The 16,707-nt window shown below is 51.7% G+C and overlaps 1 protein-coding gene across 2 annotated transcripts in view; it reads left to right on the plus strand.

Annotated features, from left to right (window-relative positions):
* Positions 1–1,568: 1,568 nt before the first annotated feature.
* ZNF687 (zinc finger protein 687) overlaps positions 1,569–16,707 on the plus strand; it is a 42,811-nt gene continuing 27,672 nt past the window's right edge. Inside the window, exon 1 of one of the 2 annotated variants that reach the window (XM_082202054.1) lies at positions 1,569–2,216. In XM_082202054.1, coding sequence (XP_082058180.1) covers positions 1,988–2,216 — 229 coding nt within the window. In that variant the 5' untranslated portion in view covers positions 1,569–1,987. Of the gene's footprint in view, positions 2,217–11,968; positions 12,630–16,707 lie in introns of those variants that run through there. The other variant, XM_082202055.1, reaches the window with a different exon arrangement.

The following is a 16,707-nucleotide window of genomic DNA, read 5'->3' on the forward strand; positions in this document are numbered from 1 at the left end:
AATGGAGAGGTTTCATCTTCTTGCAGTCCATGGGACTCTCCAGAGTCTCCTCCAGCACCAGAATTCAAAAGCATCCATTCTTCGGCAATCAGCCTTCTTTATGGTCCAGCTCTCACTTCCATACATTACTACTGTATAGCTTTCACTATACAGACCTTTGTTGGCAAGGTGATGTCTCTGCTTTTTTTCATGGATCACTGCCTTGCCGTGGCGAAGGGGCTTGAATAACTCAGAGAAGCTATGAGCTATGCCGTGCAGGGCCACCTATGATGGACAGGTCATAGTGGAGTTTTGACCAAACGTGATCCACCTGTAGCAGGAACCGGCAAGCCACTCCAGTATCCCTGCCAAGAAAACTCCATGGACAAAGACAACAGGCAAGGACCTTAGGCGCTTCCATTGTTGCTGCGCTACAACTCCCACCGGGGGCTGGCAATGCTGACCCCTGGGAGTTATAACTCAGCAACACATTCCAGGCTGCAGGTGTCCCTACCAAACTTGTTAAAGGTAAAGGTAAAGGGACCCCTGACCATTAGGTCCAGTCATGGCCAACTCAGGGGTTGCGGCGCTCATCTCGCTTTATTGGCCGAGGGAGCTGGCATACAGCTTCTGGGTCATATGGCCAGCAGGACTAAGCCGCTTCTGGCGAACCAGAGCAGCGCACGGAAACGGCGTTTACCTTCCCGCCGGAGCGGTACCTATTTATCTACTTGCACTTTGACGTGCTTTCGAACTGCTAGGTTGGCAGGAGCTGGGACCGAGCAACAGGAGCTCATTCCATCGCGGGGATTCGAACCGCCGACCATCTGATCGGCAAGTCCTAGGCTCTGTGGTTTAACCCACAGCGCCACCCGAAACATTATTAAAAACAATTAAAAAATTAAGTTGTAATACCATCAATTAATATTAATGTCCTCAATGGAGCTTGCAGTTGTGAAGCTGCAAGACCAAAGCTGGAAGGTTTGATCCAGATGTTAAAAAAATCAAAAAAAATTTGTTAGGTCCTGTGTTCAAATTGTCCATTATTACCCAGAATCCCTTGCGCCACTCCCCCAGAATGCTTTGCTCACAGACCTTTGGGCCACTTTCCCCTCCCCCCTCCCAGACTCCTTTGCGCGACTCCATTTAAAGGCCACTATCCCAGAATCCCTTGCGGCACGGTTGCTTTCCCTTCGTTCTCCCGCCCGCGAGGAGTGTTTGGACGGACGTTTGCTTTGGCCAATCGCCACTCAGATCTTCGGCGTTCCTTCACGCGTGCGGCTCTTAGAGGGCTCAGTTATTATTTTGAATGGCAAGAATACGGCCCGCCTTCCATGAAGTAGCCTACCAATCGGAAAATGAGGTGAGAGGCCTCAGGCGGGGGCAACTCATTTGAAAGCCTAAGCGCTGGTGGTTGGTTAGTTCGTTTTAAGAGGCACGAAGAACAGCCAATTAGAATGGTGGAGCGTGAGGCGCTAGTTCCCTCCCCCTGCAAGCCCCGCCCATCTCCCCTGCTGAATACTAATAGGAGGTTCTTGTCTGAGACGCGCCGCCTCAGCAAATGGGCACCTGCTGCCGTTTCTGTATTCCCCCAGGTGTCCAGCGAATGAAATTAAAGCCCAGCCTTCCTGAGGGCTCGCAGCCAATAGAAAGGCTTGTTTGGCGCCCAGCTGAGTGGCAAGCTGCCCTAGCCAATAGTTAGTTGGATATCTCAGAGAATGATAGATGCCTTAGCCAATAGACGCTCGCCGGCGGGAGGCTCCCCCAGCTGGCTACATCTCTGCTCCTGGCTCGGCTTGGCAAAGCCCCAAGTAGAGAGCGGATGAGGAGGGCGCGAGCCACTTGAGCGGCAGGCCGCGCAGCCAGTAGGGCTGCCCAGCGAGCGGAACGCCTCCGACGAGGAACGAGTTCGGCGAAGGCGGAACGTCGCCTTTGACTGATAGCCTCCTTCACCCAATGGCGGGCGGGGAGACCGGGAGCCTTCCTTGAGCGACGTCCCGTTCGCCCAATGGAGCGCCAGGCAGCCGGGAGGTCATCCTCAGAGCGGCAAGCGGCCTCGCCAATGAGGGGACCCGGGGCCGGGCCGGAGCGGAGAAGCAGGAAGCGGCCGAGGAGGCGGAGGCCGCCCCGCAGTCGGGAGAGGGGCCTGGCGGGGAGCCTGAGGAGCCGCTGGGCGAGCTGCCCCTCTCCGAGGCGGACGCGACGCCGGGCCGCTCCAGGGAGCCGGAGCCGAGCAGGTAGGCCCGAAAGGCCTTCCCCTTTAAGGGGGTGGGGCCTCGACAGGCTCCGCCCACCAGGCCTCGATTAAAGGGGTGGGGCGCGGAGGGAGGTTTATGGGGGGGCACCTCAAAATGGGGGGGGCTCCTGCATTGATGGGGTCGTGGGGGAGGAGGGGGGTATCTCAGCATAAATGCATGGGGGGTCCTCAAAATCTGGGACTGGGGGGCAAGGGGTCCCCCCCCACCAAGGTTGCTTCTCTGGGGGTTGCAAGTGGGGGGGGGGAGATACAGGACAGTCTGGTGGTTTTCATCCTTCAGTGGATAGTACCTTAAATAAACTGGGGAGGTTCTGGTATTTTTTGGGGGGGCATTACAGTCCTGCTTTGAGGGGGTAGGAAATTGGGTGTGTGGAGGGGGGTTCCTCCCTCCTCCAAAATATAGAGGAAAAGAGCAACACCCCCCAATATGGGATGGAATTTTTTTGGGGGGGGCTGAAGACTTAAAATGTGGGAAGGTGTGACCCCCCCCCCGACAAAGCCCTTTGGGAAGGACAGAAGGCAGAATAACATGGTGGTTCGCCTCCTTCAGTGCATCTCGACGTAAATAGATCCTGGGGGGGGGATAGGAGACCTCAAAATGGAGTGGGGCTGGTCCACTTCAGTCCTGTTTTGGAAGAGGAGGAAGTGGGGAGGAGGGTGGTGTTTTCTTCTGTTTGCTACTCACGGAAACAAACTTGGGGTGGAAAGGTGCTCACGATGGGTGGAAGGGTCCATTTCAGTTTTGCTTTGAGAGGTCAAGCGGATTTTGGGGAGGGGAGGAGGAAGATGGGTGCTATTCCCCCACCCCAATTCCAAAAATCCATGTATTTCAACAGAAACCTGGAACTGCAAGGAGTGGGGAGGGTCTCAGATTGGAGAAGATGGGGTCATCTGAGTTCTGCTTTGAGAGGAAAGGAAGATGGGGTGCTCTCTCCTGAAAAACCTGGGGGGTGGGAGAGATCTCTAAATGGGATGGTGGGGCTGTGAATGAAAATATTATTGAGAGCAGCGTGGGGAGATTGGTGCTCCCCTTCATCAGGGGGAGAAGGGAGTCCATCTCAATCCTCCTTTAAGAAGGCAGGGACAATATGAGGTTTTGGAGAGGGATGCTGCTTCTCCCCCCCCCTTTAAAAATGCATATAGAGCAGGCATGTCCAAAGTTCATTTTGGGGGCCTAATCTGGCCCACCAGTCAGTTTAATCTGGCCCCTGTGACAGTTTATTTCCTGGGGTAAAATCTCAACAACTTCAACACTAAAAAAAGCTCAACAACTTTGGTCGGCCCTCACAGCCCTTCACTTCATCAAATCTGGCCCTCTTTGAAAAAAGTTTGGACACCACTGATATAGAGTATCTCAACATAAAATTAAAATGGGGTTTGCGGGGGGCAAAATAGGGAGAAGGATGCAGCTCAGTCCTGATCTGAAGGTGTAGTAAAGGAATATGGAGGGGGGACCTGGAATTTCTCTCCCCCTGTATATATTAAAGAAATTGAGGGGGGGCGCATAGGTTAGTGATAGACCACACGCTTTGCATGCAGAATAAATAAAACAGTTTAGGGGAGCAGAGTAGACTTGAGAGAGCAGTGCCAGATTTTAACTCCTTTAAATAAGTTAAACTGTTTTATTCCTTTTCTTCAACCCTGTCCCCCACAGCAAAAGTAGAAAAAAACAACCCTGGGAGAGTAAAAGGGGGTGGAGAGCAACTTCCAGATCCCTTTTCTTCTCTGCCACCCCCCCCCAAAAAAAAAATCCGAGGAAAATTTTAATATATATATAAAGCATATAGTTTATTGAGAGGAGTGAACAACTTCATTCTCTCAAGATTGGGGGTTGGGTGAAAGTCAAACATTTCCTCCCAAGATACACAACAGTTGTGATGGGGTGTTTTTTGTTTTTTTGAGGGGGTGAGAGTTCCTTCTCCCAGGATTTCGTGGAGGAAGAAGAGAAGAAATCTCAAGAGGTTTGCCATCACCCCTTATTTAATTGTGTATCTCACCACCAGCCAATTGATACCTAAAACCTGAAAAATAAATCAGTTCGTCGTGTAAATAAATATCGGTTGTTGTTGTTTGCCTGTTTGCAGACAGTTTGTGTTTACAGGCTGTTGAGTAGGCAGAACCCTCCCCCTCCCTCCAAACTGAAAATAAATCCGGGAGGAAATACAGGAAAATCTTCCCTAAATTGTGGTTTTGCGCTATGTCAGGGTCTGGGGGACCCGTGGCGCTCCAGGTGTTGTCAGTTTCCTCCAAATCCCAACAGCTAGTAGTCTGGCTATTTCAGCAACATCTGGTGGACTGGATATCTTCTCAAACTTCCCACTAGGTCTCTGAAATTGATGCCAATTTGGCCATCCATGTTTTTTGAGTTGCGTTGGACACCATTAATTCTGTGTCCCAAATTCCCAGCGGGTTCGCGTATGCTTTAAATGGGTGCCGGTAATTTCTGCGAACCGGCATTCCTGATCGGAGCATGGGTGCTGACATTCAGGAATTGAAATGCAAACGCAAGAGCAATGGAAATGGCAGGGTGGAGGGGGCTGGGAACCAAGAACCCAAAAGACAGCATGTCAGGAAGAAAGCAAGGCTCCTCCTTGAGATGCTAACTTTCTGCTTTCAGGGAATTTTTGCTATGTGACTTTCCATCAGCATCTTGAAATTGTACAGTCAAGGACAGGCGTTGTCAGGTGGTTCTCCTTGTTTCGAATCCTGGCCTTGTTTGTTTTGTTGGCCCTGAGAGCAGATGCTATCCAGATAACGTGGATTTTTAAGGCTTCACAGGTTCCCTTGTCTGTCTGCCCACTATGCTAATGTTGAGACCCTTGAAACGCAACACCAAGCCTGCCAATTTTTTATTTTATTTTCTGTATTCTCTCTTTAAAAATGCTCTTTTCCTGGCCTTCCTTTCCTTCCCCACTTGGGTGTCTCCGTGGAAGTTAGCAGATGGTCGAGGCTTAAGTCTCTTAAAGACAACTGGAATTTAATCGCGTGCCAGACTTCAGCTGAAGGCCACAGCAGACGGGTTTTTAATCTGAAATATTAAAACGGTTCAGGTTGGGGGTGCAGGGGCAAAGGAGGGAATGGAAAAGGTGGGTTCTAGATTGAACCACCAGGATACAGATTTTGAGCCCTGGGCAGCAGAGTGCAAGACTGGGTTGTGTTGATTTGGGAGCTGTCTGATCTCAGCTGCCTCTTCCATCTCCCTTTGAGGTGTGGGGTTTGGTGGTTGGAAATAGGGGGTGGGGGTCTGCTTGCCCCAACAGCATCATATTAGGACCTCCTGATCCCTTTGATCAATCTCTGAGGGGAGTCACTGTTTGTGGTCCCTGTTACTTGGGTGCCTCCGAGGAGCTGTGCATTCGGAGCAGTGATTTTGTGGAGCTCCCTTTAGACAGGCCCTCCTCTACCTGGTGAACCTCTGGCACTAACATAAGACTTTTAAAAATGGTGGCTTTTTAACCGAACTCTGGTTCTTATAGTTTTAACTTGTTTTGGCTTCATTGCCTCCTGGAGACGACTGTATTCAAGCGGGATATAAATTGTCGAAATGAATAATAAACAGTTGTCTAAATCAGGGTCCGTCTACCTTGTCTGACTACAACTCCCATCATGTCTTTGCCGCATAGTCAGGGATGATGGGAATGGTAGTCCCAACAACATCTGGGGACCACGGTTGAAGATCACTGATGGTAATCTCCAAGTGTGCCCTTCTGCACACCTTGGCTGCCTTCTGTACCGGGGGGGGGGGACTGCTTTTGTGCCCCTCCACTGGATGTTGTTGGGACTCCCAAATCCCATTAGCCCCATCAACCAGTATCTCCAGGGTGAAGGAAGTCCTGCCTGGAGATGCCACTGGGATTGAACTCATATTCTACATGCAAGGTGGTTGCTCTCCCACAAGGCTTCTCCTGAAGATGAAGTAAGATTCTAGTCCTCAGGGTTGTGAATGAATGGCTGGCTTTCAATTGTACTGTAGGAAGTTGCCTTACTGCAGAAGCAGACCTTTAGTCCTTCTAGCTCATGCTGCCTACACTGGCTGGCAGTGCCTCTCTAGGGTTTCTGGTATGGATCTTGCCCAACAATGCCAGGGCTTGAACGTGGGACATTTTACCTGAGCTGAGGCCTTCATCTCAGGAGCTCGGCCTCAAATGCCCAGGAGCAGTAATGGGCACCCCAGGTTGTCTCCTGTGTTGCAGTGATCTTTAAAACAGCCTCCTCCCCTCCGAATACTCCTCTCCACTCCCAAAATGCCAAGGGAGAGACTAAGAAGACAGGATGAACTCCTAACAGGTTTTGTAGCTCTTTCCAGCCGATCCCCGTGCGCTGCAAAGCTCTTGCAGAATGGCTTTCCCCGCCTCTGACTCTGCCCCTTTTTGCAGCCAGGGCTGAAGTTGGCACAGCGGCCTCCGTCCCAGGCCTTGTTTGTTGTTTTTTGTCCATTCCCCAAGCCTCGCCTGGCGTGTTGCGTCTTGCTTCGCGAGCTGAGGAGATGAAAAAAGCTGGGCTTGTCCGTCCATCGCTGCCTCCCAGGCCGGGCGATCGGTGTTGGTTGTGTGTTTAAATCCTTTTACAAAAGAGAGAGAGAAATCTATTTCCATCGTTGGCATGTTTACCCTTCCCTCTGGAGTAAGCTTGGTGGTAGTGTACCTGCTTGGGTTTCAGAAGGACTCAGGCTCAATCCCCAAAGGGCTGGAAGTGACTCCCTGTTTGAAATCCTGGGGACCCACTGCCAGTCCGTGTAGACTATACTGGGCTAGGTCTGACTCAGTAAAAGACACCTTCATGTGTCCCTGTTTAAACCAGTCCTTTGTTCAGAATCACGAGGGCTGGAAGCTTGCAGTAGCACAGGGATGGAGCATTAACCTTTGCTTGCAGAAGTTTCAGTCCCTGAAGGCATTTCCAAGGAGCGCTGGGGAGAGACTTCCTGCCTGAAACCCTCAGGAGCTGCTGCCGGTCAGTGTAGACACCACTGAGCTAGGTGGGCCAACAGTCTGACGTGGTCTAAGGCCTGTGTGGTTTTATTGCACACATGTAACCTGAGTTAAACCACAGAGCCTAGGACTTGCTGATCAGAAGGTCGGCGGTTCGAATCACCGCGACGGGGTGAGCTCCTGTTGCTCGGTCCCTGCTCCTGCCAACCTAGCAGTTTGAAAGCACCTCAAAGTGCAAGTAGATAAATAGGTACTGCTCCGGCGGGAAGGTAAACGGCGTTTCCGTTCGCCGCTCTGGTTCACCAGAAGCGGCTTAGTCCTGCTGGCCACATGACCCGGAAGCTGTACGCCGGCTCCCTTGGCCAATAAAGCGAGATGAGTGCCGCAACCCCAGAGTCGGCCACGACTGGACCTAATGGTCAGGGGTCCCTTTACCTTTACCTAACCTGAGTGCCAACAACTGCAGCAACAGTAACGACAAAAGGGCATTAGGTCCCTGCCCATAAGGAGCTTACAGTCAGAATGAGCAAGGTGGGGATGGATTTTTATCGGCCTCATATAGAGGGTGAAGGAGGGAGGAAATTGGAGTCTCTGGGGTACCACGGGGTCTGCCTTTCTCCTGGGCCTTGGGCCAGCTGCTACATACCCTCCATGCTCAGCGCCAGAGCCCCACTGCGCACATGCGCCCCACGGGAGTTGGGGCCCATGCTGTGCAGCTGTTCCTAGCAGGTGGGGTGGGAAGCAACAGGCAGTGGAGGGCAGGCCACACAAAGCCTTCTCTTTCCCCAACAAACTCAAAAGGCCGAAAGGAAGCCTTGTTAGAAGTTGCCTTCTGGATATAAATTGCATTCTCTGCATTAGAGTAAGCCAACCCCCCTTTCATTCAGGAGAAGAATGGAAGCTAATTTGCGATGACAATGCTTCCTTTTGGGTGGGTAGTTGTCCCGCATTTAACCCAACAATGCCTTGCATTTAAACCTAAAATCTTTAAGAGGAGGTCCGGCTATCGGAGGCTATGGCTTGGAAGAATACCCCTTTCCTTTCACAGCCCCTGATTTTTTAGATGCTGATTTTCCTTGATAGGTCTTTAGACACCCTGCTGGAATCTCAAATGCCTGTTCCTAGTGGGTTCTTTTCTGCATTAACCCCCCCCCCCAGGTAGCTTCTGAAAAGGGAGGTGGCTAGGTTTGTTTCTCTGAGTGATTTCCCTCTCTCTCTCTCTCTCTCACACACACACACACACACACACACACACACACACACACACAACAACCACATGTGTGCACACACTCTTAACATTACTTTGATTTCCTTGGTTTATTGTTGTTGGAACAGTAACCTGTGTCAGTTGCTTGCTATTACAGTAGTACCTCGGGTTAAGTACTTAATTCGTTCCGGAGGTCCGTTCTTAACCTGAAACTGTTCTTAACCTGAAGCACCACTTTAGCTAATGGGGCTACAGCCAGAACACGATTTCTGTTCTCATCCTGAAGCAAAGTTCTTAACCCGAGGTACTATTTTTGGGTTAGAGGAGCCTGTAACCTGAAGCGTCTGTAACCTGAAGCGTATGTAACCCGAGGTACCACTGTAATCTGAACTTGTTCTGATTTTGCAGTGTGCTCAGAACATCCAAAAAGTGCATGTATTTGTGTGTGCATGGAAAGGTCACTGTGAATGAATGCAGCCTTTCCTCAACCTGTTAGCCCCCAGATGTTGTTGGAACTACAACTCCCATCACCCCTAGCTAGCAAGACCAGGGCTCAGGGATGATGGGAGTTGTAGTCCAACAACATCGGGGACTCACAGGTTGAGAACCGCTGGATTACAGAATTGCTCAGCCTTCCAAGGCAACTGGAAGAATTAGCTAGCCCTGGCGCCGTCCAGATGTCTTGGAGTACAACTCCCACCAGCCTCCTGCTGTCTGGGGCTGATGGGAGTTTTCGCCCCTAACATGGAGGCCCAGTGTGTGGCGTAGTGGTTAGAGACTAGGGAACAGGGAGAGAACCGGGTTCGAATCCCCACTCAGCCACAAACGCACTGTGAGTAGCCGTGGACCAGTCATTAACTCTCAGCCCAACCTACTTCACAGGGTAGTTGTGGCGATCACTTGTGAGCGAGTCAGATTGTCTTCCATGAACACAGTTTTAGCAGTGTGTCCATAAGTGACTGTGGAAGCTAATTCTGGATCCACACATGCTTCCACAGTGAGGACATAGGTTTCCGGGCGGGAGTTGATCACAGTGTGGATTTGCCAAATGTGCCTTTTTTCTCAGCTCGTTTCACCCTTATGTCCTGAGTTTGTGTTTCTTCAAAGTCCATGACACCCAGAATCGATCACAGCTGTGTGATCTTGTACTAATTGCAGGATAAACATATTTTTTAAAAATAGATTAAGTTCTGCAGTGGGAATCAGCCCCCCTCCGGCTGTTTAATGATGAGTTAGCCTAGCTTTTTAATTTGCTGAATGATAACAGTGAGGTTTGAAGAGACATTAGTCTACCAGTGCCTGGACTAGAGGTGCCTTCTGGAGATATTGAAGGAACTATAAAGGGGTTTTGAAACTGGGATAAAAGCCACCAGCCCTTGTTAAAAGAGAAGATGTCTGCTTTCATTCCCTTTTGCAGTAATGCACCAGATAGTTTGGAACAGGTGCTCTGAGCTCAGGCTTCCAAGGTAGGTTAAAAATAATGAGAATAAAAGGTTTCTTTGGCTATGTTAGAAGCAAGAGGAACAAGCAAGCGGTAGGTCCTCTGCATGGAAAAGACAGAAAAATGCTACTGGGTTGCAGAGAGAAGGCAGAACTGCCCAATGCCTTCTTTGCCTCTGTCTTCACCTGAAAAGAAAGCAATGCCCAATCTGGTTAAAATAAAATAAACAATGCAAAGAAGAAGCAGCAGCAGCCCAAACTCATTTCTTTGTTTTTTTGATAGTTTCAAGCTTGGTGGATCAGGGGGATGCTGTGGACGTAGTATATCTTTATTTCAGTAAGGCTTTTTATGAAGTCTGCCATAATATAGCTAGAAAAATGTGGGCTGGATGAGGTAACTGTTAGGTGGATTTCTGGCTGGCTGAACAAACCCAAAGAGTGCTCACAAATGGTTCCCCATCATCCTGGAAAAAAATGATGAGTGGGGTGCCACAGTGTTCTGTCCTGGGCCTGTTGGTGTTCAATGATGTCTTTATAAATGACTTGGGCAAAGGAATTGAGTGGATGTTCATCTAGTTTGCAGGTGACTCCAAACTGGGACGGGTAGCTTATGTTGCAGAAGACAGAATCTGGATTCAAAATTACTTTCATAGATTGGAGAAGTAGGCTAAAACTAGCAAAATGAATTTCAATACAGTGGACGCTTGGGTTGCGAACGTGATCCGTGCGGGAGGCACGTTTGCAACCCGCAGCACCGCATCTGCGCAAGCACGGGTTGCGATTTGGCGCTTCTGCACATGCACAACTGCCGAAACCCAGAAGTTACCCGTTCCGATACTTCCGGGTTTCAGCGCGTCTGTAACCCGAAGAAACGCAACCTGAAGCGTCTGTAACCCGAGGTATGACTGTAGTGACAAATGTTAGGTCCTGCACTTAGACAGAAATAACAGCTGCACAAATATAAGATGGGGGACAACTAGCTTGCCAGTAGTACAAATACAAAAGTTACCTTTGTGTGTGCACAGACTCGCATGCCACCATCCAGGAATTGTCAGAATCTAAAGATCCGGTCCAGCTATGAATATTATTTTCACAACAACCCTGTAGATAGGTTAAGCTGAAGGAGAGTGGCCTGAATTTATTGGCCGTTGCCTGAGGCAGATTACTAATTTACTCTTTAAGGTTTTTTTTGGGGGGGGGGTCTTGTAGTCAGACTTTGTGTACAAGTGTCCTAGTTTTGTACAACTGTGTTCAAAACTATTAATATTACACCAGCCTTGAAAGGCAGGGCAGCCCTGATTCTTTTTTCCCACCCCCCATTCCTCACAAGGGGGCTCACTGAATTATTTTGGGGGGGTGAGGTGATGTAATCTTTATATATATATATATACATTTTTATTGGTTTTTTAACATATCAGTTCCAACAGTCAAATAACATAACTTTCATCTTATACAATGTTTTAGACTTCCGTCAACACCTCCGATGATTTTCCGTTCTTTATCACTTATTTTGCATATCTTAATTTCTCTATTACTCTTAATTATCGTTAACTAATAGTTCTTCTCATAGTCTTTCTTGCAATATTTAGAATACAGAACTTCTTACAAACCTACTAGCATAATCTGTTGATCGCAATTACTTTTCAAATAATTCATATATTTACTCCAGTCTTCTAAGAATCTCTGGTCCTGCAGGTTTCGAATCCGATGTAATCTATGTCTATGCGAATGCTAGGCTGGAATGCGCGTATTTCACCTTTCCCAAAGGAAGTTTTCACCGGGCTGCCTCATTTTCCTCCGCTGTGTTTGGCCAACCTTTCCTAAACCTGCCTTTATTTTGGTTCAGAGGGTCTGCAGCTGACTGCCACTGGCTCAGCTCCCCCAAACACACCTCTCCTGACTGTTGCTGCTGTGTGCCCCTCCACACAGCCCCAGAGGCAAAACCGGGTGTGGCAGTGGCCCCTGGCCTAAAACTCTTCGTTTTCTTGGAGGCCCAGTCCTGGTGGGCAAAACCACCAAATGCAGCTGAATAACTCTTGCTGCAAATCACAAGAGAGGAGCTTTGCACTCCGGTCCTTGCAGGCTCCCTTCTGCAGCAGATGCCGGCCTAGATGGGCGCCCTCTGGCCCGATCCAACAAGGCTATTTGTGTAGAACCTCCAGGTCCAAGGGCAGTCTATCTTAGGTTCCTCGGGTCATTTGGCCGCTGTGAAAACAGGGCGCTGTGCTAGAAAGGGCCCCCTTTGGCCGGACCCTGCAGCCAGGCTCTTCTGTTAACGCTAGTTGCTGACCAGGGTCTTGAGGGCGGCGGCTGTGATTGCTGCCCCCCGCTTCCTCAGTGAATTGTGCAGACCTGCAAGGCTTTTTCCTCCCTCCCTCTGCAAAGGTAGCTAAATCTATGCCAAATTTCTCGGCTTCCGGCCTGGCCTCATGGCGCAAGCCCTACCTGCTAAGTTGCAGAGCGCGGCTGGCAGAGGAGGAGGAGAATGTGCCGCGGCAAAGGTAGGCCTGGCGCCTGCTCCCTCGCTCAGCTCCCATGGGAATTTGGTGCTTGTTTTGCTCGATCTCGCCCCCCCCCGCCGGCATCCCTCCCATCGCAGCTGTCCCTGTCGAGCCCTGACCTCATGAGCTCACGCTGGGAAGCCGAACCCAGCGGCCTGCCCCCTTGCGCTGAGAAGCAGCCGCAGGCTCCCTTGCCCGTCGGTCGCCAGAAACCGGAGACCCACGTCCGCCCCCTTTCCCCCCCCCTCTCCGTTCCTGCTTGATTCCTTTTCTCCCTCGGCTCCTCCGCCCCACTGCTCCAGGAAAACCTCCGTAAGGTTAGTGCCGCCTTTTTAACAGGTTCCTCCTGCTCTGCCACTTGACCAGAGAGGAACCACCAAACACGCCCTTTCCCTCTTCCCCCTCCCCACCGCCAATTCCCAGGTGCTCCTTGGGAGCTTCGCAGGGTGGGGAACGCCAAGCAGATCTTCCCATTACTCTCCCCCACCAGCCTCCTGTGGGGCGGAGGAGTATCTGCCCCACATACTCCTTAGGGCCCTTCTTGCTTCCCCCCCTATTGCAGCGAGAAGTTTTCCGTGCTTAACGTTGCCTGGCCCGGTGTTGTGTCCGTGTGCTTCTGAAACCTGTGTGCATTGGAAACTAGACCTAAATAGAGACCTGCTTGCAGCCGGCATCCTGTTTGAAACAGCGACTGCAGTGCATTCAAAGCACACAGAAATCACATTCCCCGCCCTCCACCCCACTCTGCCCACCCCCCAGTTCCGGGAGCAGAAGTTAATCCCTTGCAGATCTACAGTTCCCGGCACCCTTCGCAAACTACAGTTCCCAGGCTTCTTTGGGCGAAGCCATGTGCTTCAAGTGACCTGCAAATGTGTGGTGGATGCACAGCCAGGGCCCACTCCCCTACACTTTAAAAGCCCATAGGTGTGGCTTCAGGCAGGCAGGCCGTCCTCTGCTTCTTTCTAGAATCTGGTTTTTTGAGGTACAGTCATTCCTTGGGTTACAGACGCTTCAGGTTGTGTGATTTCAGGTTGCGCAGCATGCTGAACCCAGAAGTACTGAAATGGATTACTTCCAGGTTTTGGCGCATGCGCAGAAGCGCCAACCTGCGCATGTGCAGACGGGGTGCTGTGGGCTGCGAACTTGTTTCCCGCACTGATCGCAACCCGAGCGTCCACTGTACACTGTTACTAAACATGGGGGCTATACTGCCTGCTGATAGGCCTGCTCACGCCCCCAAATTCAGAGTTAATTCTTCTTTTTTTAAAAGGTGCCATTTTGAAAAGGAGCACTGTCCGGCGCTTAAGGTGTGTTCAGTGCTTTTGGGAAGGTAAGACTTGATAACCCACAAGCTAGATGCCTAGAGATGGATATTTAGGGGGCAATGATAAGGTCCAGGCCTCTCCCCAGGACTATAACATCGGAGAACTAGGGTGGCAGAGAACAAATGTTCGCCCAAGTTTAAATTTCTCTTTTTAGACCCACACCTTGTACTGACATGCTCACTTTTCACAATGGGTTTGCGAAGAACCATTGGCTCTTTACCTGGCGTCCTCAACGTGGCATAGTCTAGGGACTTGTACCATGTTACTTTATTTAATTTATTAATTCATTTTCTATACCGCCCTTCATCCTAGGATCACAGGGCGGTTTACAGTAGAAAAACACAAAAATACAGAACACAGTAACAAACAAAACAATACACCCCCTCCCTAGTTAAAAAGGCCATAGATTTTTTAAAAATTAAATTTCTATAACATACTGTCAGAGCTGCCACCAGGTCCCAGCTCACACAGGACCACGCTAGCCAACGTTCACTTTATAAGAGTCTTTATTGAGTTACAAGTTTCATGTCCGAACTGCAGCGTGCAGCTCTACACCTTCCATTCTAGGTCGCCGAAGTCTCGTCTGACTCTCCGCCCCCTGTGCACCAGCTTAATACCCTAGCCTTGCTCCACCTCCTACGCCTCTCCCTGCGTCTCTGGGTCCCACTGCTCCTCCTAGTCTCCTCCCTCCTAGACTCCTCCGACGCTGAAGACCCCCCACTTCCTTCCTCCTCCTTTCGGCGGGCTTTGGGACCCGGCTCCCTCTCCGGGCTGCTTGCTGCGCCAGCTTCCTCTGCATTTGAACTTGGCGCGCGCGCCCAACTCCCTGCCTTCCTCTTAACCGTTGCCTCGCTCTCTGAGGAGGGCGTGACCACCCCTGACTCGTGCCCTCCCTCCTGCTGACAGCCTCCGGAACCCGATGCCTGGCTACCTTCCTCCCTGCTGCTCTCAGTCTTGAGCGTGGGTCCCGACTTCCAGCTGCTGCTGCTCTCAGTTATGAGCGTGGGTCCCGACTTCCAGCTGCTGCTCTCTGAATCTCCTCTGTTCCCTTCCTCCTGGGGTGTCCCCCCGGATCCCCCCCTTGCTCTGCTCACTGGGGCTCCCTTTTGGGAGTCCTCTGACTCACTGCTTAGGCTTGGAGATCTCGGGTCGTCATCATCACTCATTCTCCCTTCGGATTCCTCCCCCTCGCTCTCTGTTTCCTTCCTTCTCTGCGTCTCTGCTCCTGAACCCCTGACATCCATCCCCCCCTCGAAGCCCCCCCTTCCCCCCTCCCCGCTTTCAGGTGTGGGTGCTGGGTGCTCCATCATCATGGGAGGGAATGCCGGATACAGTTCGCTCCCCGTGGTTGGCCGCCAACTGAAGACCTCCGATTCTTCCTCCTCGCGGTCGTCGACGTTGACCTGTTCCGCTTCCATCTCTGTACCGCCGTGCTCGAACCCAAGGTCCTCCCCGAACACGTCCGTGTCAGTCTCTGCGTCGGTCGCTCGACCTGGCATCTCCAGCCACTTCCGGCGCCATTGCTCCTCTGGTCGATCGTCCCACCAATACGAGGTGTCTGACGCCGAACCCGCCGGTGATCCTTCTGGGGAACGGGTGCTCAGTGCGGGTTCCCCGTCCGAGTCGAATCCATGGAACGTGCTGGAAGAAAGTGTGGGCGTGAACAGCCAGTCGTCGAAGAAGCTCGCTGGCATGGGTCTGTGTGGGAAAAGGGCATGAAACTCGTCCTTGAGCAGGGGTTCCTCCAAAGCGTAGTCTGGCACCCAGCTATTGGCGCTGGCCCGGGTGCCCTCTCTGGCTAGGAGGTATTCGACTCCCTCTTCCCCCCATCTGGAGTCCAAAATCTCCGTGACCTCGTTGATGGGGTCCTGCTGCGCCACCCCCCGCGTCTCCGTCCGCTCCCGGAACGGACTCGGTGCCGTCCCGGGCTCCTGGAATCTGTGAGGTGCCTTGTAGGGAGTGAGCACCGACCTGTGGAACACCGGATGCATTCTGGAACCCTCCGGCAGCGCCAGCCGGAAAGCTACCGGGTTGATCTGTGCTTCGACTTGGTACGGACCAATTTGCTTGTGCCCCAACTTCTTCTTGGCTAGTGACCTGGTCGGCACTGCGTGGGCTGCCAACCAGACCCAGTCTCCTACGTGGATCTCTTCGCCAACCCGCCTGTGCTTGTCAGCTTGCACCTTGTAGGCGTGCTTAGCTAGCTCCAGCTGCCGTCTGAGTTGATCGTGGACCGCCTGCAACTCTGACGCGAACGCGTCCGCCGTCTGTGGTTCTCCTTCCCCCACTCTCTCCAGTCCCGGGAAGGTTCTGGGATTCCTCCCATTGTTGGCGAAGAACGGCGTCACCCCTGTGGACACGTGCTTCGTGTTGTTGTAAGCGAACTCGGCGAGCGGCAGGTAATCCACCCACGTCGCAGGCTGTTGATTGGCATAGCATCTCAGGTACTGCTGCATGATGGCATTGACCCTCTCTGCTTGCCCGTTGGTCTGCGGGTGTCTTGCCGATGCCAGATTGACCTTGACATGTAGAAAACCCATCAGCTTCTGCCAGAAATTCGAGATGAACTGGCGTCCGCGGTCGGACAGTATAGACCGCGGCAGACCATGCACTTTGAACACGTGATCTATGAACAGTTTGGCGGTTTGTTCCGCCGTGGCCACCTTCGCACACGGAATGAAATGTGCCATCTTGGTGAACAAGTCCACCACCACTAGTACAGCTGTCTTGCCCCTCGAGCTGGGTAAATCCGTGACAAAGTCTAGGGCCACCCTCTCCCACGGTTCAAACGGCGTTTGCAGCGGTTCTAACAGTCCCGCCGGCGGTCTGTGTACCGGCTTGGCCCTCTGGCAGGTGTCGCACCTCGCGACGTAGTCCGCGACCTCCCCTCTCAGCCTGGGCCACCAGAAGTCTCTCGCGACTAATTCCACCGTTTTTTCTGTGCCAAAGTGACCGGCCGTGGGTGCGTCGTGCAACTGTTGCAGTACCTTGGCTCGAAGTTCGTCTCCAGGCACATAGACGGCCCCTTTATGTAGGAGCAAGCCGTCCCGCACCTGGAACTCGTCTGTGT

This window comes from Podarcis vaucheri (assembly GCF_965113315.1).
Source record: "Podarcis vaucheri genome assembly, chromosome: 16".
Taxonomy (NCBI): domain Eukaryota; kingdom Metazoa; phylum Chordata; class Lepidosauria; order Squamata; family Lacertidae; genus Podarcis; species Podarcis vaucheri.